The sequence below is a fragment of the Silene latifolia genome, chromosome 10 (genome assembly GCF_048544455.1).
Source record: "Silene latifolia isolate original U9 population chromosome 10, ASM4854445v1, whole genome shotgun sequence".
Taxonomy (NCBI): Eukaryota; Viridiplantae; Streptophyta; class Magnoliopsida; order Caryophyllales; family Caryophyllaceae; genus Silene; species Silene latifolia.
Window position 1 is genome coordinate 1,919,507 of NC_133535.1, and position 24,882 is coordinate 1,944,388.

The 24,882-nt window shown below is 33.9% G+C and overlaps 3 protein-coding genes across 3 annotated transcripts in view; 1 reads left to right on the forward strand and 2 right to left on the reverse strand.

Annotated features, from left to right (window-relative positions):
• Positions 1-15,474: 15,474 nt before the first annotated feature.
• LOC141606954 (uncharacterized) lies at positions 15,475-17,710 on the reverse strand. The gene is made up of 4 exons (XM_074426335.1): positions 17,575-17,710; positions 16,847-16,976; positions 15,875-16,323; positions 15,475-15,839 (listed from the first exon to the last, which is right to left on the reverse strand). Exons 1-4 carry the CDS (start codon positions 17,708-17,710, stop codon positions 15,475-15,477), a joined length of 1,080 nt encoding a protein of 359 aa, XP_074282436.1.
• Positions 17,711-19,680: 1,970 nt separating this feature from the next.
• On the reverse strand, positions 19,681-23,501 carry LOC141604662 (CSC1-like protein RXW8). Its single transcript, XM_074423106.1, has 5 exons — positions 23,193-23,501; positions 22,131-22,409; positions 21,441-21,674; positions 20,558-20,738; positions 19,681-20,025 (listed from the first exon to the last, which is right to left on the reverse strand). The coding sequence occupies exons 1-5, from the start codon at positions 23,463-23,465 to the stop codon at positions 19,847-19,849; spliced, it is 1,146 nt and encodes a 381-aa protein (XP_074279207.1). The 5' UTR covers positions 23,466-23,501; the 3' UTR covers positions 19,681-19,846.
• Positions 23,502-23,691: 190 nt separating this feature from the next.
• Positions 23,692-24,882, forward strand: part of LOC141606955 (uncharacterized) — a 4,763-nt gene continuing 3,572 nt past the window's right edge. The window contains exon 1 of the mRNA XM_074426336.1: positions 23,692-23,796. Within this exon, the coding sequence (XP_074282437.1) occupies positions 23,692-23,796 (105 nt within the window). The remainder of the gene's footprint in view (positions 23,797-24,882) is intronic.

Below are 24,882 nucleotides of genomic sequence, written 5' to 3' on the forward strand. Positions count from 1 at the left end.
TTTTCTTAACATATTCTCATAACAGGGCCATCATAGAACTCATTTATAGCTTACTACGAAACTCAAAATCAGATAAACTTAATTTGATACAATTCCTTTAAACAAAACAAGTTGAGGTGTCGACTCCTATATTGTAAATTACAAGTTCATCTTATTCATTTCAGTCCTATCTTTACTAATGGACGACTATTACCTCAATCATCAGGATTTTAGTTGCACTTCTTTACTCAGTTGTATTCATGGGTCAATTGAACGTAACTATAACGACTATCATTTAAACCAATGTATATCATGTGAATCATAAAAGGGTTATCCCACTATAATTGCTAACATAATTATCATAACAATCCCTATTAGGATATAATTGATAATAACGACTCGAGAACATAGATATGTCGAATGTCGTGTTACAATTGCATGAATCACTTTAGCATTTTGTGACAATATAATAACGAACATATTCAATAAAGAATAATGACACTGTTTATTATCATGTTATAGGTTTTAGGTTCACTGAAATAATTTAATACGATGTAGGTAATAGTTATAACTTATGGGCACACAACTCATATGAAAGACCTTAGAACTCAAATGACATCCTACATGTGTGAACATTTAGACACAATCACTACCATCATCCATGTGTAAACTTTTAGACATAATTATTATCATATTCATGCGAGTATATTAGAACGATCAAATTGACTTTTAACGCCATTGACTTTACTACGATATGACACTGTAGTTTATATTTATATATTAGACCCCTATGCAATTATGATGAACTCACCAGAGATATTACAACATGCCAAACATATATAAAACATATAACAACTGGACTCGTATAAACATTTCACCCTCGATTAAGAATCAATTTAAACTATTCAATTTCACTCATACTATCATGCCCACGATATTATCAATTAGGTTTTAATTTTATCACTGGTTGAGATGCATAACCACTGAACAGGTGCGCTACTATCGTCATGTTGACATTATAATTTCACATTACTAAGGCTCATGAATTAATCAAACAACTGTATGAAAATTCAACATAGAATGCACATTTTAAATGTTTTGATTTACGTTGTACCTTCCAAAAATCACGAATAAATAGTTGTACGATTAAAAACTTGATTCATATTACTTTTATAAAACATGGTGAGTTCAAAACACAGGGGAAAAAGAATTAGATTTAAAGTACAAGAATTCGGTTGGTCCAAACAAACATGTGGCAGCAATTGGTCTAAAATTTTGGGTCAGTTTGCAAAACTTATTATTTAATATAGAGACATCAAGAATTTTCGGGGCTTATCAATTTGAAAACATAGGCGAATTTTATGATCGGTGGGGTTGGAATTATGTGAGAATTATTAATGAAATTTAAATGTGGATTTTTACAACATCATTGGTCAAGCGTCACTGCACAGAACTTCCTAACCACATCTTACTAAAATCTTTATTTCTCCTAATCCGTATATCATATAAGCATGAAACCAACGTCAAATGAACACTAACTCACAAGGCTACCTCTCATAACATTTTCTACGATAGACAATAAACAGCAAATAAATGGTAGTAAGGTCAATTAAGGAGTAACATCAACCAAAACATGTTTCACCACTAAGTCAATTCATTTTATATGTTCCAACTCTTACAACCACACTATTGTTACTAACCCATACCAACTTAGATCTCACACTGTACCTACGTAAACATATACTCCATAGAATCCCTTCGCGTCTCGATCTACTCATTACATCTACATTACGATTGCTATGACTAAAAACAGGCAATTCAATAGCGTTTCTTATTACTATCACATTATTATACTAGCATGGCTTGGGATCACATAACCGCATATTACTTACTCACATTAGTACTATCAGCACATCATTCACATCCCCCTAGGTAATTATCATAGACTCGCAATTATTTTCATGCTCACGACTAGCACAACACTTTATTAATTATTAACCTGAACTCGAAAATTTATTTCTCATTTCCCAACATTATATGATCACGTCATCATTCATACAAAATACTAACCGTAGCGTTGTCCTGCTGAATGGTTAGAATATATGGGTTTCAAAGTATATATCAACTCGATTATGCAATCATCAATGCATCAATCAATACTTAGGCAACGATATAGGAACCTCAGGTTCAACCTTATGCAACTTTTCTACCCTTTCTCTCATATACCCTCAAGGTTTTCCGAGTCAAACTGAGAGGGCCACTGGTTCGGTGTGAGGGGGCCCTAACTCAAACCTTACCTCGGTGTGCTCCTAACGCTTCTATCCCGGTGTTCATTTTAATTAGACACATCCTAGGTTCATTGGGTTCATTGGTTTAGGCCTGAGGATCGTTCGCTCTGATACCACTTTGTAACACCCCGGTTTATAAAAGAAGTCCTCGTCAAGACATTCTCTAATAAAACGGACTGTTACCATCTCGGTTTCCCGAGGTAGTGAATAACAAATTAAACTCCAAGGCAATTATATAATATTTTGACTTAATTATTACAAACCTCTTTTCAACTCGATTACAAGAACTGACATAAATAAAAGTGAAAGTCTTCTAGGTGATGATCTAGCCACTAAGTCGTCTGATCCAATGTCTCACGCCCATCAAGCTCCCGTCCTATCTCTTAAACTCACAAGTCTGCTCCCCATAAACGGATCATCACAGGTGTTCACGAATACACAGGGTCAACCACGAGGTTGAGTAGGGAAAACATAATAAGTACGACAACAAAATACATAACTCCATTTCCAATTCGTCACATACTCCACCTCTCCATATCACAGACCCTGAATAACTTCTACACCATATCAATGACTTCCACACCGTATCAATAACTTCCACACCATATCAATAACTTCCACACCATGTCACAGACCCTGAATATCACAGACCCTGAATATCACAGACCCTGAATATCTCTGTTCCATATCACAAGACCCTGAATAATCTCCGCTCCATATCACAAGACCCTGAATAATCTCCGCACCATATCACAAGACCCTGAATAATCTCCACATCATATCACAAGACCCTGAATAATCTCCGCACCATATCACAAGACCCTGAATAATCTCCACATCATATCACAAGACCCTGAATAATCTCCACACCATGTCACACAACATCCTCCAACTCCAATGCATATGAATGCTCAAAGGAAATTGATGCAACACGTTATATAAATCAATTAAATGATGAATCATAAAATCATGCCAGTTATCCGATATTGTACTATCATACTCAATATGATCAATTCAGTCAATCACGTTCCGAATATAAATGATAACTTAGATCCACCACGAATCCAACCAACACAATTCAACAACAACGATATTAGGACAAGTGTATTTCCCCTACCTCAAATTGCAGAATGACAATCCAACAGCTGCTAAAAATACTCCACGCGAAAACCGTCACCTAAACATATAATATTTATTAATTATTATTCCTTCAATTATCCCCCATTCTAAAATAGCAATGATACCAAATATAGTGACTTTCTAAAAGTGGGAAGTTTCCTAAAATAGAAACTTCCCCGAAATGGTAGCCTTGCCCAAAATAGAAACTTTTCTCTTTTAACAAACCCGACTCAAAACCCGTCTTTAATTAATTACTCATTATTAATTATTATTTTATTTTAAATAACTCGGAACTCAAACCAAAACGATAATTAACGGTTTAAATGAATTATATGGTGAAACGAATCAACACTTGAACAACTCGAACAATCCCGACTCTAATTATATTAAATAACTCGAGAATTAACTTAACTCAATTATTTAACGACACGGGAATTATATTAATTAATTAAGAATACGACCAATTAACGGATTATATTAATTAAACTATGAAAACCCCGTCTTTAATTCGCTAATAACTCGGAACTAGATTAATTAATTAAGCATATAATAACAATATTAATAATACTAATGGTAACACACTAACCATACTAACATAATAATAATAATACTAATAATAATAATAACAATAGTAATAATGATATCCAAACAAGAAACCCGACACCACAATTTTTAGCCCGCGAAGAACTCGACTCGGATTCATTACACGACACACACACACACCCCCTCAACCCGCGTCATCAATCAAACCGTGCCCTCAACCACCGCCGACCACCACATGCCAGCACCAACCTCGCCCAGCTCCACCCCCGACACCCAGAAATGGGTCGACTCCCACCGACAAGCCGAACCACGGCCATAACCTGGCCTGGTTCACGACCCTAACACCACAACTACGCCTGAAAGACACGCGACAACAACCTCGAACACCCACAACACCACCTCCAACCACCTCTGACACCATCTCCGACACCTACACGACACATAGCACGTGGTGCCACCACATCGACCTCCCCCGAGTCAATGGCGGCACCACCCCAAGACTCCTACGCGCAAACGGACTCGAAACACCCACCCTAACCACTATTTCCGACACCAACAACCACAACAAATGACCACCCTCAAGACCACCAGAAGACTCGACCCCACCCCAAGAACACAACCTAGTCACCACGACTCATCGACTACAAAGACACACACACAATACTACAAAAACGACATTGGAAAAAACAAGGAAAACGAATGGTGATGACAACCTTACCTCGCCTGAACCGCCACCTCGCCCACCCTAGCAACCGCCGCGCTTCACTCTGCCTCTCACTCACTTACTTGCACAGTATGGGTGTATAACAAATTAACAATGGAAGGGAAATGGGTAGGCTTTGTCGGTTTAATAAGGAAGAAGAAGGACAAAGGGGTATGGTTTGTGTGGGGGTTGACGTAAACAAATGAGTATGGGTTGCATTGTTGTTGGTGTAGGCGTGGGGTTGGAGTATGGGTAGTCTAGGTTTAATAAAAATAATCAAAGCATGCTTTACACTCCCAAAGACACGGTCCCCTTAATTATTTTGGGTCCGATTGGTTTCTTATTTGCGTTTAACCAATACCCGCAATCCTATATTTAATTATCTTATGTGAACGTAAACTTACGAGAATACTTCCGTATTATCCCGACACTGAGTAACCTAAATATGTACCTACTTTCATGATTAAATTTAACGTCTTGTGATTATAGTTTGTTTATTAATTATATTATAATATTATATTATTTAGCGACGTAACACGGCCGGCTTATAATAATTTATAAAAAGTCAGGGTATTACATGAACCCTACTCGTTGTTGACCTGATTGAATTGATGACCCTATAAGATGATAATTATTAAGCTTAATATTGATTGATCGAAATGAAAGTGGTTTAGAGCTTAACTTGACACGTAATTATGTATGACTTAATAATGAAGTAACTAAACTATACTTGAAAATTAAACTTAATAGTCAAAAACTAGTTTAATTTCTCGTGATTTTTCACGGGGATTTCTTTAACTCTTCTTTAAAGGTTATTAAATCATGTTTCTATTATTCTCATTTGACTGTTGTAGATGAGTGATATCGTTTTTGCTCGACATTTGTATAAAACTTTTCTTAATTTACAACTTTATTAAAATGATAATATTATGAAAGTAGTAAGTAGTATTACCATAGTTGTCCCCTTCAAAAAAAAAAGTATTACCATAGTTATGAGTTTGGAAATAATTAATGATATTTAATCATTACAATATTTTTCACTCATTTTCTCTTAAGCGTTTATGAAAAAAATTAAATGGGATAGGCATAATAGATAAAATCATATAGATATTCATGAAAATTCTCACGTTAAAAATTCAAAATTAAAAGACATGCTACCCTTTACCGACCTCGTTAAAATATAAGAGAATATTATACTTACGAATTACACTAAACTTGCTTTGGTCGATACATTTGTAATCTATTGTACTTTAATACATTAAAAATTTCTCAAAAACATTCTATCAATATTAAAGATGTGAGACTAAAAAACTAAAATTATAATTTGGTTAAGATCTAGTATTTGTTCACCAAAGCTTGACCTCCCTCCACCACAATAGATAGTCATATTCGATCATCAACGATATCAAATCACTTCATCAACATTCAACAACGCCAAGAACAAACTTTATAATAAAAATGCTTGTCATTCTATTTTCTTCTATTTTTCCTTTATCTCTTCAACGGAAAGTTTTGAAAAATCTAATAGAATATATAAATTAAATATTTTAGTAATGAAAATGGAGTAAATCATAAAAAGGGGAAACTTAACGATCAATTTTTTTTGTTAAGAATATGCTAGAGTTCTTATAAATTGGTCTCCTTTTATACATAAAATTTGTTGAATTTTCATAATAGCAGAATATGAAAGTTCTCCATTAAAGAGAGATAAATATTGTGATTATGGGGTGAAGTAAGGCTAGGGAGATGAAAGTTTACATAAGATGGGTGACTACTACTTTGTCTTTTCGTGTTCTAATTTTTTTTTTTTTTTAATCTACCATGTAATTGTATTCAGCCATGTATCGTTCTACTAGCTACTCAATTTAGCATTTTTATGTCATTGTATTATTTGTATATATGGCTCTTCGTTTGGGCCATGCTTTAACTCCACCAATTATTTCACTTAAAAATTTGTGGACAATGCGTTAATGTTTTGGAAAAATGAATCAATTATTGATAAATAGCAAGAAATTTAAAGAGTTAGAGACTTGAAACATAAAAGTAGTATTGATTATGCCGCATAATTAATTATAGGATTACACAAATGCTACAAAACACATCATTCCAAGAGATTCTAAGACTGCCACGCGTCACAATATGATGCTCAAGGTAGGCTTTTTAAGTTATTATATAGATATAAATTATATAGATGTGGTGAATGATATATTGGTGTTATTTCCATTAAGCATACAAATATATGAGTAAATCAAGTTAGGAAATGGCCAAATCCCAATAACACAATAAATACAATATGGCCAAATAATATCCCGTCTTAATTATAATCTTATTTTTATTAAATACGTCTGCTATTATGTTGGACAAAGTTTTTGTTATTCCCTATATATATTCCTTTTATCTCATTTTCTATACTTGACTTAGTTTAAAATTTAAAACGAATTTGTCGTTTTAAGCAAGAAGTTGTGTATTTTTATTGTCCAATTTTCTAGCTTAGAAAAGATTTAAGACATTCCCTTACTATAAAAGCTAAGTCATTAAAAGGTTTTGAGTAGTTCCCTTGATTTAAGGCGAAAAAAATTCATTTTCTAGAGTTGACCTCACCACAAACTTGCCTTAGATTTATTTAACATTATTTCATTCAATTATTATCTCATAATATGAGTACGTATTATTATTGTATTAATTTACATAAATTTTGTATGTCATAATTAACCCGTGTATTTTTTTGCACGAGATTAAAACTAGTACATGTATATAAAACAAATGTATAAGAGTTCAATGCAACAAAGGAAGTATTTGCGAGGAACTCATACTCTTTGACCTATTTCAATCCTCCATCACAAAAAATAACAAAGATAAAGTTGATTGAAAAGTGAACCAAAACTGAAAATCCTAAAATTAAAAATTAAAGCATTTGTATGCTATTAATTTTACACTTCTCAATGGGTGATCAATAATTTAGTTAATTAATTTGTCTATTTTTTGTTTTTGAAAATATCCACAAAGCCGGTTTTAAACTATATTAAGCAAATCAGAAACCGTAATGCAAGCAATATATAGAGATAAATCATTTAACCAACCATGTTAAAAACAATATATGGAGGTGAATCATTTAACCACCATGTCTACCTACCGACCAAGGAACAAAATGTGCTAACTCATGAGCGACACTGTTATATTTCCTACGAGCAAACGAAACGAGACAGGCTCAAACCAACGACAAAGTAGATAAATATCCTCGTAGACTAAAAAGATATCATCACTTCTCCCTTTCTTGCGCTTGTTCAAATGCTTCACCACCGCCAAGCAATCACTCTCTACTATCACCATCTCCACCCCTGTGTTCTCAGCTTCCTTAAGGCCATAAAGAATAGCTTCCGCTACGGCGATCTTCGGCTCTCGTTCCACTGCTTCCTGTAATACTATTCCCCATTCGACTGCCCCTCCTCATTTCTACATACCACGCCCCAACCAACCCCGACACCATCCAATATACTCGCATCTACATTCACCGTCTTCACACTAACCCCTGGCTTTGTCCAACACCCCATTTCCTCCTCTGCCACAAACCTTCCAGCCATCTCCTTCTCCATATCCATCATTTCGCATATAAGATTCTCCACCTTATCCAAAACCATATCACCCCTCCACTCGCCATCCTCAAAAATAACCTTATTCCGCCTCTCTCAGATATCCCACATATCGTCATAAACGCCACACACTCCCTCACATCTAAACCACGCAAAACAATCTCCCCCACTCCCTTACTCGTTCAAAATCATGCCCCTCGAAAACCTCCAACCCCAGTTCATCCCACGCACCCGCAATCTCGGGCTACATGAAGACACATTTCCACACGATAATCGGGAACATAAGATGTTAGTTCCTTGAGTAGAAGCAACAATATCGTTCTTCATTGCAATCGCATCTTAGCTGCTAGGGAAAAAAAAAAAAAAACTTAATATGGAGTATAACCGGTACCTTCCAAATCTTATTCCACAGCCATCTATCTCGAGCTGACTCTGATTGTCCCTCCTCTTGCAGATTATCCTCCATCAGTAAACGATATGCAGACTTGACCGTATATATACCATCTTTCTCCACACTCAAACACCAATCATCTTCTGTTACTGGTATTAGGGAATATTAGAATATCATATTAGATATAATAAAATATTAAGAAAATATATTATCAAGAGATAATATATTAGGTAGGATATTATCTTCAGGAATATTATATCAAGAGATAATATATTAGGTATGATATAATTATTCCTATTACACTCCCTCACTCAAATACCCATCAGACTTGAAGAGTGGTTAGTGCACAGGCTCCCCCGTACCGTGTGCTGAAATTCCACTTCGTGAGTAATTGAGGTTGTCAGTATTCGAACCCGTGACATATGGTCACGCTGGCTCTGATACCATGATAGATGAACCATCTCGGCCAAAACCTTATATTCTAATATTCTCTAATAACTGGAACTTAGTCTAATATTCAACACATTTTTTTGTTCAAAAGACAACAAGTATACTCTCACTTTCATTTTATCCCAAATTCCCAACCATCCCCATGCGCATTCATCAAATCTGACACCGCATTTCCACACTATGCTCACCCCTAGGTGATATGATCCGTCTTGACTGGGTTCCTGGAATCCACAGATCAACCCAAACTCTAGTAGTAAGACCATTACCAATTCGATGTCTCAAACCTAAATCCAGTACATTCCTCGACTCCCAGATTGAACGCCAAGAAAAGCTGGGATTTGGACCTAATCCCGCTTCCAAAAAGCACGATTGCGGGAAGTATTTCGCCTTCAAAAGACGAACAAACAGGCTATCCAAACTCGTCATAAGTCTCGAAGATTGCTTACCTAGAATAGCTATATTGAATTTTCCAAGAGCTCGAAAACCTAACCCCTTTTACATTTTGGCCGACACATGGTATTTCACGCTACCCATGGGATTTTATGCTTGGAATGCATTTCATCGCAAAAATTAGCGGGGAGTTTAAAAACTCTCATCGCATGAGTATAGCTTGACCAACAGCTTTATCAAGACCTCCTTACCCGCTTTACTGAACAACGAACCCCTACCTTTTAGCTAACATGTAATACTCCCTCCATTCAACTCCACACTAACACTTTCTATTTTATACACTATTCACAATTAATCATTCAATTTCAATTTTCTCTCAATACATAAGCAGAAATATATTCATGTGGGATCTTGTTTGATTCGTCTTTACGAGTACATTAAAAATATCTAACTTTTATATTTTTTGCAAATACGTAGCTAACGATATTTAGCGCGTAAAAGACGCGTTGGCAAACGTGAAAAAAGAAAGTGGTAGTGTGGAGTTGAATGGAGGGAGTATAATTTTATTTATATGTGATACAGTCTTTTTAAAATGTTATTCAAATTTATAAAGTTGTAACTAAGAAGTTATCAAATTAAGAAACTTCACGATTTGAATAAACAGAATTATATATTGGAATATATTTCTTAAATTATCGGATTTATTAAAAAAATCACAAAACAAAATTCTCATTTCAAAAAATCAAAAATTTGACGACAAAACATTTCTCCACTCGGATATAATTTTACAAAGGTTTCAAAATTCTTATTAAAACTAAATAAAAGAATATCAAATATTGTTTTGTTATTATTATTTATTTTTTGTATTTTAATTTTGGGTGTATCAATTAATAGTTATCTATTTCCATTTTCAGAAGTTTTTGTGGACCATCTTTCATATGCATGTGGGGTTGTAGTGTTGTGTTGTCCAAATTCATCAATTTCCCTCGGTCAGGACGGAGGGAGTATATTAGAATTTATTCTCATATTATCTATATTTGATTAAATTTCATTCAGTTTTTGTATTTTTTAGCAACTATTTTTTTTACGTTTTCTTTAATGGGAACATATCTTGATTCAAGTCCGAAAACATCTTACTCACGAGTGTTCTTTCATTCAAGACTATGCAAATATTAGTTTGCTGTGGATGTGACAAAAGTCGTGGCAAAAGAAAAATATTTGTAACGGAACAAATTCGTGGCTAAATACAATTTTGCCACGTCTGTGACATAGCTCGTCTTGAGAATGATTATTAGTCACGGCTGTAACCTAATTCGTCCCGTCTTTATGAATTGGAGATGATTCTTAGAAGCAATTTATGTTGGGAATGAGGATCTCTTAAAGTTTCGTTTGCTTAAGAAAACGGGTATGCCAGATCCCGGTGTAAAAGTCGATTTCAATTAGGGACTCTATTATCTTCGTGGCGAAGATAACCTTGAAAGTACAAAAGATTCAACCTGAACAAAACATATACAATATTAGTTGAATTTGGCTAGTCTTTAGTGTACTACACAATACGCAGGTTGCGTCATGTGCCTCACCCACCCAAACCCCTGGCTTTATGTGTCTTGAATAGTGATATAGTTCAAAGATTCGGTTATTTTATTTAAAGGTCTTGTGACCTGAAATAAACTGGTCCGACTCAGTTATAGCTCACAAGAGATTGTTAAAATCATCAGCCTTGTATATACAAAGGTATGCACGGAAAGCTGGGTCACGAGAAAAACTATTAGATTAATACATTGTTGTGTTGTGCAGGTAGCTCCTTGTCGCTTGACTTCGGAAACACGATACTCGTGCTCCTAATCAACTTCGCCCTCTATCTCCGCCAACCGGTTCTCAGCAATTAGTCGAGAGTAGAATAACCTAGGATTTTCAGAACATACTCTTACTTGAAACCAAGGCCAAGAACTGACAACTATATAAGGAGTAAAAACTATTAGATTAAGAACTTTTTTATCTAAAACTATATTGTTGTGTTGTGCATACCTCATTGACGCATAACTTCAGAAACCCGATACGCGTGATCTCAATCATCTTGCCCCTTCACCTCAGCCAATCAGTTCTCAGTAATAAGACGTGAATGAAATAGCTTGATTATCGGAACAAACTCTGACTTGAAACCAGGGCCATGAACTTGCGAATGTGATGAAATCTAGCCTATTAAATTTCTCAGAAATTAACTCCCATATTTCCCTGTTCTTATATTTAGGATTAAGCGTAACATCTTTTGGACTGTAAATTGTTTACATATACAACAATCAAATCCTTTTTAAATTATTCAAATGTAGCATTAAAAAAAACCGCAATCAATTATGAGGAAATAAAGATCAATAGAAAAATTTAAAAAAGAAAAGAGAGGGATCAATTATACAAGTATTATTTAACTAGTTTAGACTCCGTGCGTTATATGCACGGTACTTAAAGTTAAATATTTTTTTTATAAAATTACTTATATAATATTGGTACCTTATAGTTATTTACATTTCTCATCATTGTATTTTGCTTTGATAAATAAAAGCTATAACTGAAAATTAGTTAAGAGAATTGAGTAATGAGTTAAATTGTATTTTAATGAAAATAATTTTATAGCATAAAGCTAATGAGTTTCAATTTTTTTTTGTCACGAAAGTAATAACAACGATTTCTATATTTGGTTTTATACGGAATATGAGTTAACTCATCATCTAATAATAACATCAGTAAAAGATTTAGCACTTTATAGTTTTATATCAATTTTATTTTATTTTGACTAAAATATTATAGCATAGAGTTTAGTGAAAATAATATAATTTGATGAAAAAATTAATTTTAACGAAAATATATAGATGAATTAAATTGTAATTGTTAGTTTTCTTATTTAGTGAATGAATATAATTATCATTAGTTTCCTTTTCTGAGAATATGCATTTTGGCGGGAAAATGATAGAGATCACCTATTCATTTAGTAAATAGGGGATTGAATAATGCGATAAAGTAACTCGACTCGGTAATAATCCGGCCCAAACCCCACCTGACCGAAACCCGATGCATCATTTGATCCAAAATAACAACCGACTCGAAACCGGCTCGGCTCGAAAGGATAGGTTAACCCGAAATAACTCGAACCCGATATAGACTCGACCCAACCCGGTAGCCACCTCAGTCAGGTCCATTAGTTCAACCGACCCTACCCCCAACCTGCTAAACATCGTCGACATTTTACTAATTATCGTCGATATTTTTTAATGACTTTCTTAATCTACCAATCACTGTAAACCTTGCATATTTTAACATATTTTCTTCAAATACGACATTTACGTCACCACCGCTTCAATTCCGCCACCAAATTGAAGGAATCGACGACAAGTAATCTAAACTAGTTTAATTTTTTTAAAGTTTGTAAGGTTACATGGTTTAGAATAGAATCGTTATTGTTAGAACGGATTAGTAATTATCGATTACTGCGGCAAAAATTAATCTAAGTTATAAAATGAATTTTTTATTTCAAAAAAAAAAAAAAATTCCGGATGAAAAACATTTTCTTCCAGACGGAAAAATTTTCGTCTGGGAAATTTTTTTTTTCGGACGAAAACATTTTCGTTCAGACGAAAAATATTTTCGTCCGGAATTTTTTTTTTTGAAATAAAAAAACAAATTTGGCCGAAATTATTTTTAAAACCGTTACTAACTTGATCGTTGTTACCGTATGTTTAAAACCGTTTTAATCGAAAAGTTCGTAAATTAAATTACGATTTTTTCCAAAAAACCATTTTTTTTTTGTTTTAGAAAGATTAGGGAGAGCGACAAGGGGAAGTTAATGGGAGGCAAAATTGGAAAGATGTGTTAATAGTCGACGATAATAATTAGTAAAAGTGTCGACATATTTAACACGACCGTTTGTTTTTTAGGTGTTGGCGTGTTGCCTCAAATGAAGCCCATAAACCTTGGCCAGACCCAATATTGGACCAAAACATATATAGGGTTTGGTATGGGCTGAGCATCCAGCGGATCCACGTATGTTAAAATAGTTGGCCCAGACCAAATTAACATGATTGTCATTATAAATTAGTATCCGGTTTTTCCCGGGTTTTTAAATGGATTTTATTCTGAAAAAATGTAATTATCGTGGAAAACTATATTTGAAGGACCAAGACCGACCGACCAAATAGTTTGGTCCACCAAGACCGAAAATTTTAGGTCGGTCTTGGTCCACTAAATTTATATTTTCGGTCTTCGACCGTCCGGTTTGGTCCGGTTCGTCCGTTCTTGGACCGATGTCTCGGTCTTGACCACTTTTTTGAACTTGTTAATTACTTGCAATATCATTTTTACTTAAACTTATATAACGATTTTACAAGACTTATTTCGAGAGCAATATAAGACTATGTTTTACAAGATTTAATAGTAAATTATTCTCTATATCGTTTCAATTTTATCAGATGTCCCTAAATTCAATTAACTTGTTTGGTTACCCCAATTCTAAGACCTCCATAATGGAGGAAGTTGACGGATAATAATCGCCACATTCACAAAACGAATAGGGAAACAACATTTTCTAATTCACATGAATTCCCCAACTTCTTCTCTTTCTCCTCTATTTGGGTTCATTTATGAAAAAAAATATAACGATTTTACAAGACTTATTTCGAGAGTAATATAAGACTATGTTTTACAAAATTTACTAGTAAATTATTCTCTATATCGTTTCAATTTTATCAGATGTCCCTAAATTCTAAGTACATGCATCCAGCCATCGAGGTATGTTATGGGTCGTTTTTACTTTAATTTTGTCTGATTACAGACTTAGGAGTTGACATAAACTTAACGGTCGTTTTCAAGCTAAGAAATAGGAGACACAAATTTTCACCTAAAAGTTAAACCAAATGTCATCTTAATTCTTCATAGGATTCTAATACATTCACCAACTAGTAGACATCTTACACTACTACGTTCCCTCATTTCCTCACTTCCCTATTGTAAATACTCCCTCATTTCGTTTTGGTCAATTATTGTCTTTTGGTTTTGGCACAAAGATCAAGAAAAGAAGAGGGGGTCAATTATAAAATGATAAGTGGACTAAATTGAGTGTGAATGATCAAATTGCTTATCAAATGCAATCCTAAAATAGAAAGGATAACAATTAACTGAGACGCCCAAAAATGAAATAGGACAACAAATGACCGGGGATAGAGAGGAATACATGTTTACACCTTGCTAGTTACTATGGACGTGTGCATGATTAAGTGCAATTATCGTCATCCATAGATCATACTTACGAAGAGTAATTGGTCTTCCTTAAATCGATTATAATTATATTCGTCTTAAGTGTAAAACGGGTTAAATATTACTTCATATAGGTAGATGGAGTCTCCCATTACACCTAAGCCATAAACTTATTTTCAAAGTTAAGAAAATCTCTAAGTCCTCGAGGCGTAAGTGTGTCTTGTTGCAGGTACTCCTCTGAAGTCCAACTGACAAAGAAGAGGAAAGAAGAATTTGCTTATTTGGCAAACTCAGATCGTCCTCTCAAGAAGCCTTTTATTTCTTTTTGCTAACCCCATTTTTAGTTTAACTTATGTTTCAGATAATGTAATAATAAAGTCTGGCTCCGAGAGTCGGCAAAGCACTATGTAGAACCTTTCTTTATCGTTGCCAAAAAAAAAAAATTAAGAAAATGGAGAAGTTGGAGAAATTATCTAAAAGTATAAGTTTAAGCCGTTCGCTAGCTTTTTGAGCCGAGCCGAGCCGAATGTTAGCTCGGCTTGACTATCTAATCTCCCGAGCTGAATTCAAACTTGAGCCGAGCATAGATCGAGCTATTTTTAAACTGTCTCATCTCATTATTACCTCTAAGGAGAATAATCCTATGACAAGTTGCAAAATACGTATATAACAACAATTCTCATTAAGAAGTTTCCAAAAGATCATCCTCAAAACCCAAAATCTTATACACATACACAAATAAACATGTTTACCTACACAAAATCACACCAATAAATACTATAGTTTTGAGGAGAATTCCAAATCCTCATCAAATTGAGTTACTTCTTCAATTCCTTGAAGTAACACATGATTACTACAATTTAAATTACTAGTAAAAGAAGCCAAAGAACTCATTTCACCCCACCTTGATGTTGAGCTTTCACCATCACCATTATTATTAACCAAATTGTTGCCATAATCACCATACAAGAAATCAAGTCCATCTACCCTTTGTGGGTTGCTACTCATCAACTCTTCGAGCTCAACCGGAAATGTAGTGTTTTGGTCTCCCAATAATCCCATCTCAACACCTACATTCTCAAGATCATGGCTAGGGTTTTGCATTTCGCTTGTAGTAACAGTAGCAGTAGCAACGGAGTAGTAGTAGTAATATTAGTACTAGTAGTTGTATTTTGAAGGTTATTAATTTGAGACATAATGTGGTAAGAATTATCAAAATTATATGAAGGATTATTATCATTGATTGTATTATAATTATTTTGCCCTACTTTTATCAACATTTTTCTAATGGATGTATGATCATTATCTAGACATTGAAAAGGCTCACATTGGTTTGGAAAATTAGGAAATGATGTTGTGCTTGGCATTGAAATTTGGGAATAATATGGAATTTGATTATTATTATTGTTGAAAATTGTAGTATTATTAGAGGTTGATGGATTTTGATGCAAAATGTTATAATCACCCAACTCTTGCTTTATCATTAGGTTATTATTGCTTCCTCTCCGGGCATTTTGTTGATCTTTTCGTTGCTTCGCGAAGAGCTTCTTCTTCAACCTCGTGTTCCAATAATTTTTTATATCGTTATCTGTTCTTCCTGGTAATTGTGCTGCAATTATAGACCACCTGTCCATCCAAAAGATTATGTTTTTTCATTTCATTTATATAATCTAATCCGACTATTATTTTATAAATTTTTTATTTTGCTATGCAAGTGATATAAACATTAACTAATATACACTCATAATATATTAATATCGATAATAAGATACTGTAACATTAATCTTAAGAAGATAACTTGAAATAATTGTTTTTAATCAAACTATACGCGGTTTAATGTTTTATTCTCGTACATATATTTGGCTATATATTATGAACTTATAAACACATTCACTTAGTTTTTACCCTTATATATAGACGTTAATTAATTTTTGATGTTGAAATGATTTTTTTTTTTTTTTTAAAAAAAAATAGGATTACAAATATGATTGTCTTATATGTGTAACCATAGAATATTTCATCATGGTTAAAGTTAAGGGATCTAATTGCTGCATTTAAAACGTAGGGTGTTTAATTTCACACTTGAACAAAGTTACGACTGATGATGTCAGCTCTGCGATTATTGATTGTATTAAACCTTAAGTCATACCTGCTCCCAATACTCACATAGAGGCTTAAGATAATCTTGTCTTCTTCTTCAGAAAATCCTCCATGTTTAATGTTAGGCCGTAGATAGTTTAACCATCTTAGCCGACAGCTTTTTCCACATCTCTTAAGCCCTAATATTAAATCACATATATAATTTGATCAAAATTAAATAAAAAAACACTAATTTATGAACAAATAATTACAGAAATAACATATATTAATACGTCGAAAATCCAACTAAATACCCTTTATTACCATGTTTTTATTTGCCTTGGAAAAAATTATTATATATATGTAATAATATAAGATTTTTGGTATTTCAAAATTCAGCCTTTTTTAAACCTTAAATCTTAAATTTATCGTGCTAGATCAACCCCTTAACAAGTTTTTACCTTATCGACAAATTTGAAATTTTAAAATGTCAAAAACACAAAATATTATGACAATTTTGGTTTAAAAGGAATTTAATCGAAAAAAGAGATTTTTAGGGGTGACTGTCCTTACTAGCCAACCCTAACAATAATAATAATAAGTAAGTTATAATACCGATTTTAGCCAACCCTAATAATAATAATAATAATAATAATAATAATAATAATAATAATAATAATAATAATAATAATAATAATAAGTAAGTTATAATACCGATTTTAGCCAACCCTAACAATAATAATAATAATAATAATAATAATAATAATAATAATAATAATAATAAGTAAGTTATAATACCGATTTTTTGAGGCAAGGCGATCCAATTTCCCCCCATGCCATGCTTCTCAATATAAGATTTGAGCTTGGCATCCTCTTCAGGAGACCAAGGACCTTTCTTCACATTAGCTTTATCACAACAAGGAGCTCTTCCCATTTTCCTTTTTGTGCGATCTTTATTTTGAAAACTCGTCTCAGAACCTTACCAGTTAAGCTTGTAATAATTTTGGTGTTTTCCTAAGAATAATTGTGAGTATGTATATGATGTTTTATTTAACTTAACTTGTTGTCTTGAGTACTCTTTGTTTTAAAAAAAACATGTAGAGTAAGAAAGATGGGAAAGTGAGAGGAATTGAAGAATGAAAGCATGTAGGAAACTGATATTAGCTAAATGATAAGCATATCCCTCAAAATAGTCATTATTTTTTATTATTAAAAATAAAAATTATATCATAAAACCGTTGTATGGTGTGATCATCGCCATTTATATGAAAAAGTTCACACGTTAAATTTTTATGAAAAAACCACTTTTAATAGCAGTCGCTTATTAACATAAAATGATCATTATTTATCATAAAACAATTATTTATTATCTGTCGATCTATACAACGGTCACACACAATAATTACTATATTAAATAATGTAAAATAAATGGGAGTGTGAGCTATAAAGTTAAGAAAATGTGTATAAAATTAAGGAGAATTAATCATACCAGAATGTAATAAGGGATTTTTGTGTTTGTCTTTCTAGGAGTAGCATCTCTTTTTATTTCTACATTTATCAATTCCTGGCTACAGTCAGAATAATAATTTATTTAAATGTTGGATTTAATTTTTTTAAATTTTTTTTTGACAAGTTTAATTATTTAATCATTGTTGGTTTTTGTTTTCATGCATACTCACCAAGGTCTAATTGTATTGATTTGTTCAATGATGCACAAGTTGTTGTCTCCATAATATTTATTATTAGCTACCTAATTTAATTTAATCTCGCAAATTATCAAATAAGATCATTTTACAACATGCAATAATCTTCATAAACTTTATAATATCATGGACAGTACAAGGTAATTCTACAATGATCACATTGAAACCTAAATGTTTAAGTTTTTGCCAACTTAACTAAAATTCCGACAAATAAGTTAAAATGCCAATCGAATTAGTTATAATTTTGTCCAAATTAGCCACAATATCAGCCAAACTAATCAAAATTTTAGTAAATATTTGAAGTAGATGAGTTAGTAGCTAATCATAATAGTTGACGATGGTTAAGTAAAGTAAATAGTGTACTTTATACATTGCAAAAAATAATATTTTCGAGTTAAAATTTTGTCTAATTTGATCGGAAATTTCAATTTGGTAGTGCTCAACAAAAAAATTTAAAATTTTAGGTGGTATTTATAAAATGGGATAAATATTAGGTAGTTTTTGACAACGACTCTTTTTTGTAAACTCAAATAAGATTTTACACTAACAATAAGTCTTGCTTCAGACGATCTGAAATAAGACAGACCAAATGTCACCATTTTCTTAATAGAATGTAACCATATAATGACAAAATGTTAGTACAATTGAAGTTGTTAATTTTTACTCTGTAAATGATGGTAACATTTTATCAGAAAATGGTAATATTTTATCATAAAATGACTACATTTAATCCATCTTATTTCAGACTATTTTAGTAAATTGGTGTACAACTATTTATATATTTACATATTTACCCTTGCCATAATAGTTATCAATAACTTTTGTGCAACTATTTTAGTAAATTGGTGTCAGTTTTACAAAACAACAAAACATACATTATAAAACCGTCTTATACAAGACCTTGACTTCTACAAATACTGCTTAAATCGCAACAATGACCATATTTGTTAAAAACCTTGATTTATTGAATTAGGGCCAAGTTTTTATTAGGTTATATATTGAAACGGGCCGAACAACTGACAGAATATGTATAGGTATTTTTTTGTACTGGATGTTCCTGGAGTTTATCGAATCGTTTGAAACCTGATTCAGAATTCCTGGTATCGAAGGTACAAAGTGCGCGATAAAAGTTCAGTCTCCTTCCGCTGAGTTCCACGTCATAAAACTAAAGACGGAAATCAAGCGCAACAGGTACAAAGAGTTGGAGAAATGTTCTCTAATGGTATCTCTTTCAGATAAGCCGTCTACTAAGAAACGGTACAAGATTTGTGGAATATACGGCCTTCCATACATTTTGTACGGGTAGCGTAGTGTTCAAATTGTCGACTGTACATTTTGCGACAAAATATAGACAAATCAACCGTGTACTAAGACTTTTTTCCTTCATCTGTACTGTGGTTTGCAGGAAGCGGGTTATCTACTTGGATGGCCTGATCAACTCTAATCGCTGGACTATACTCAGTTGCTCTAAGTTCTTGACTATATTCACTTGCTGTAAGTTCTTGACTGTATCCCAATGCTCGAAGTTCTTGACTAAATTCACCTCCTGCAACAATAAACACGTCGACAAAAACCAGCATGTTTGTTACAATAATAAACTCTTCATATATATTTTGGCGGAGCTAAAAACCAGCATGTTTATCCCGACTCTCCGACACGGGATCGTGACACGGTTGTGATAATATTTTGAGAAATTTTCAATTTTTTGGTCTAAAATGAAGTGTCGAAGTGTCGTGTCGGTAATCAGACAAGTAGGTGTCGGATACGTGACACGGCAGCTAAGTGAAGTGTCGGAGTAACTTAGCGAAAGAGTAATATTATAAGGGGACCTCGAAAAAATTTGAAAACTTTATCTAAAAATTTCAAAATTTTCAAACGTCAGCGGGGGCGACCGTCCCGCTCCACCACTGTCTTCATAGATTTGTCTCGTTAGAGTGTAGTTTTGTTTCGGTTTTCTTGTAGATTTGTCTAGTTCGTTATTCGTTTTGCTTTTTTCCATACTTCTTTGGTATTTGTTGTACTTTTGGTGTTGCTTTTTAGTAACTTCTTCGATTCGTAAGTGGGAAGAAAAAATGAACCTGGTTTGAGTTCTTGTGTGTATCTTCTCCAACAATCTTCATCATCAGAAAGGTAAGGTACTTTCGCTCTCGTGGGTCCTAAAGTAAGCCAATCAAGCTGGCAATAAGCAGATTGGACTTGTTGATGTAGCTCCTCCATCCGACTGCTTTGTTCATCATGCTGATCCAAATCTATAAGAACCTGCAATCAACAACACATGAAATTATTCATTCTAATCAAAATTAGTGGATGTAATAAGGGATTCAAAAATCACTGCATTAGAATGTTGTATAATAAGTTGCGACTGATGCAACCATAGGTTTAAGAATGTTTACCAGATTTGATCAAAATTAGTTCCTCAATTTTATTTTGAATTTTGGAGGTTTGAGATTTGATCTGATTTGATTTTTCATGTATAATAACTGACCAGGTTCTCTCTTGTCGCCTCTTTTTACACAAAAACATGCATCGTTTGTGAATGCATATATTTGTCATAGCGGTAAACCAATGGTATTTTGAAATGGAGTTATTGAGCCAAAAATATCAAGTTTTAATGCTATACCATCATCTTTTGATGAAACCTTATACGGAGTACTCCCTCCGTCCCGGTCAATTGTTGTCCTTTGGTTTTGGCACAAAGACCAAGAAAAGAGAAAGGGGCCAATTACTAAATGACAAGTGTAACAAATTGAGTGTGAATGATCAAATTGTTCATCAAGTTCATTCTTATATTAGAAAGGACAACAATTGACTAAGACACCCCAATATGATAAAGGACAACAAATGACCGGGATAGAGGGAGTATAACCTAAGAACAGGCTGATGTCCACTCACTTAGCAAGCGCATTTTTATTTTTACCCTGGTAGATTACACTATTAGAGCTATAATTGTTTGAATATTACCTCAGATGCAATATCGCCAAATACAGGCAGAAATCTTCGCCTGCAGTATTCATTGAATAGAAGGGTCAAAATCATCAAAGGAATAGTGAAACCCACGCAGGCTGTCGATTCTTTCAATGCGAAAAGGCCAATAGCCATAATTTGAGCTAGAACCAAAGAGAATATTGTTGAAGTGTGAACAATAGGCCAATACTTTCCCCCGCTATCATACTCTGTGATATAAACATTGAGCATCTGCAAAATGATTTGCAAACACAAAATTCAGTGCCAGAATAGAGAAGACAAAATTCAGTGCCAGAATAGAGAAGGTAGTTGAGGTTATCTTTGAAATTATGGTCTTATGTTACTTCGACACTTCATATGAGCTTAAGTACCCGTGTCCGACACTCGGCCCTTGGACATTGGTATGACACTTCAGACACTTCATTTTAGACCAAAAACTAGTAAATTTTTCATAAAATAGCCGTTTCTGACACTTGGGTACGCACCCGTGTCCGACCCTTCAAACCGAGTCGGAGTAACATAGGTTATGGTGAGATTGTTTCCCATCAAAAGATGGAAAAATACAGCAATCCAAATTCAACAAGAGACTATGACGATTGTCAAACTTGTGTGTGTTGTTGAGTTGGGTTGGTAGGCCTCACAAAAGATAGAAATCAGTAGAGACAAATCGGAATAGAGAAAACGCACCTGGTTGCGATACACAAGATAAGCAAGACAGTAATATACAAGAAGCAAGGGCAGAATCAAAGGCGCCAATACAGCAAAATTGAAACCCAGAAGTCCAAATAAGAGAACTCTTGGAATTTCTGTATGATAAGGGAAAGTGAGGCCCCCGTCATATGGACCATAGTCCTTTCTGAGGATGAACTTGTATATAATGTTGCATAGAAGGGGGAATAGTTGCACGAGCTCACATGCTAAACTTGTCCACCCTGAGGTCAGCACGTAAGCCATAAAGAACTTGACCTGCACATATGCAGCCATAGAAATAATCAGGATTCAAGACTCCTGTAACACAAGGTGACGCAAATACAAAGAACATGAGAAAAACACAGATTGAATACATTTGCAGGTCATTTATCCGGATGTAAGTTCATTTCAGAATACTACGAATGGAAAGATTCATGTACAGCCACAATATTGAAGGTATGGATGTGGATAAATCACCATGAAATCACCCAATTGCATGAGGGTGTTCAAAGACAAGGTAGACAAGCTTTGTAATGTTTCGCTTCTTTTGTAATATTATTACACCACCTCCTATACCATACTTACTGACAATTACCCTAAACAATAAATCATCTGAACTCTGGAGTTGAAGGTTATGTAATTAAACCTACAATCTTCAACTGTTAAACCGACCCCCCACTTGAAGAATAGATAATTTGATAATAGATCCAACTGAACTACATGCCCAAAGGGCTCCCTCACATATATCGTTATAAGGAGTCAGATATAAGCACCCTTTTGTTGTACGTGTTGAAATTGAAAGAGATGCAATCTATCGACTCTCACTTTAAAAACAAAAGGAAAATGCACCTATTGAAGAACAAGTGCAACATGTTGTAGCACTGTGGAATATGTATTTTATATTTTTGTTTACTTTAATATTAAACCTTTGCTCTGTTTCATCTTCAAAACATCTCTCGATTGTGAATGCAAGAAAAGAGTAACATGCTAGGAGTGAAGGCGATATATTATGAGCTAAATATTTGATAGAAAAGAGTTAAAGAAAATACACAACCCTACCGCAGCCGGCACTGCTCCAGATGCTAACTGTAATGGTATGTTTTTTGGTTGCGAAAAAACATCCAGCTTGTTGAGCACAGTCCCAGATGCAATGTTCACAAAGAACACATTCCAGATGGTGAAAAACAACACTTTACAGCAGGCACCTCTTTTCCTCTCACTTCGAGAAATTGACCCCTCAATAGTTGAAAAAAGCATCATCACTGGCGGGACAGTGTAGAAAAACAACACCAAAATCACACTGGGCAGGTATCCTGTTACTAGCTGTCTCATGTAACTCCTGACAATAAGAAAACAATTAAATCACTGAACGATGATTTAATAATGAGATTACAACTTTCGAGAAAAAGGTGCAACGCGGCATATATGCAACATATAAATTTCCATCAACAGAGATCGCAATGAAGGTCAGACAAAACACATGTTCGGTTAGAGCTGCATAAAGTCACAGTCGGTTCAACACATACAAACACTCTACAACAACACTGCCATTACCCAAATGCCTCAATGGCTCCTGCCTGTGACAGGAACAAAGGATACCAATGAGTTCAACCTTACCCATGAGTTAGAGATACAGTTAAAAACACAAAAAGGTTCTTTTCAGGTGGCTTATAATGAAAATTGCATCAGAATGCATCGGACTCTTTAGTACTCCGTACTTGAATGTTAGAAGCATACTTTATTCCATCATATATCAAGGCCAAGATAAAGAGTTTTTGGCCCCGATGGAAATGAAAACTACACGTTACAATTGTAAATAAATTTGGCCGCGTTGGAAATGGAAACTACACATGTTACAATTCTAAATAAGGAAAAACGCCACCTAACGTAGACTAGTATGTCCGGGTGGAAAGTGGAAACGAGATCATCAAATTCACAAAAATGAGATAGGAAAAATACAGTACAGAGTGCACTTGTTAGACATGGTCATAGCCAACTTTCACGCCCAGTTGCATGTTAGCGTAAGGCTTCATGCCTCCGCAACCACAAATCCACAGATCAAGAATAGGTATGCAACGTGTGGATGATGAGGGGCATTGATGTGACTCTAAGGTTATACATCAAGCTCCTAGATAAATCAACTGTGTTATTCGGATAAGAAAAAAAATGTTATTTGAAAGCTAGGGGGCTCAAATAAATTGCTATTTAGATTTGAAAGATCATACTGTCTTAACTCTTAACCATGGTTACCGAATTCAAATAAATTGCTATTTAGATTTGAAAGATCACACTGTCTTAACTCTTAACCAACCACCACTAGTAAAATATGCTAGAAAGAAAATGACCCAGCTTGTGTAGAAGTATATTTTAGAAGATCTTTATCATTGAAAACAGTTAATTTCAAGAGTACATTGTTTGTTTCATGGCGTCGCTAATATCTACATTTAACTAAATCATAGATTCTCATATAAGACACTCTTGATGGTATTAACAAGAGTACAACCGTCATGCCGCTGTTATCTAATGGTTTTAGATAACTTTCAATTTACAATATAAGTTGTTTAAGATATTAGCGCAAGAACTAAGAAAACGATCGGAAAAATTGTTACTCGTTAATTAATTGACCATCTTCCATTGAAAATAGGAAGTCCATAGAACTACAGTCTACAACAACCACAGAGTAACTGCATTTCAAACATATTTTTGAGAATGTCATTGGAATTGTAAAAAGCCTTTAGATCACTAGGAA

Coding starts and splice junctions, on each gene's coding strand:
- LOC141604662 (XM_074423106.1), bottom strand. CDS start 23,465: ATGAGACAGCTAGTAACAGGATACCTGCCCAGTGTGATTTTGGTGTTG. Junction 21,675..22,130: donor ATCTTGTGTATCGCAACCAG/GTGCGTTTTCTC, acceptor ATCATTTTGCAG/ATGCTCAATGTTTATATCAC. Junction 20,026..20,557: donor CACACAAGAACTCAAACCAG/GTTCATTTTTTC, acceptor TTATTGTTGCAG/GAGGTGAATTTAGTCAAGAA.
- LOC141606954 (XM_074426335.1), bottom strand. CDS start 17,710: ATGGGAAGAGCTCCTTGTTGTGATAAAGCTAATGTGAAGAAAGGTCCT. Junction 16,324..16,846: donor TATGTGAGTATTGGGAGCAG/GTATGACTTAAG, acceptor TTGGATGGACAG/GTGGTCTATAATTGCAGCAC. Junction 15,840..15,874: donor TATGTCTCAAATTAATAACC/TTCAAAATACAA, acceptor AATATTACTACT/ACTACTCCGTTGCTACTGCT.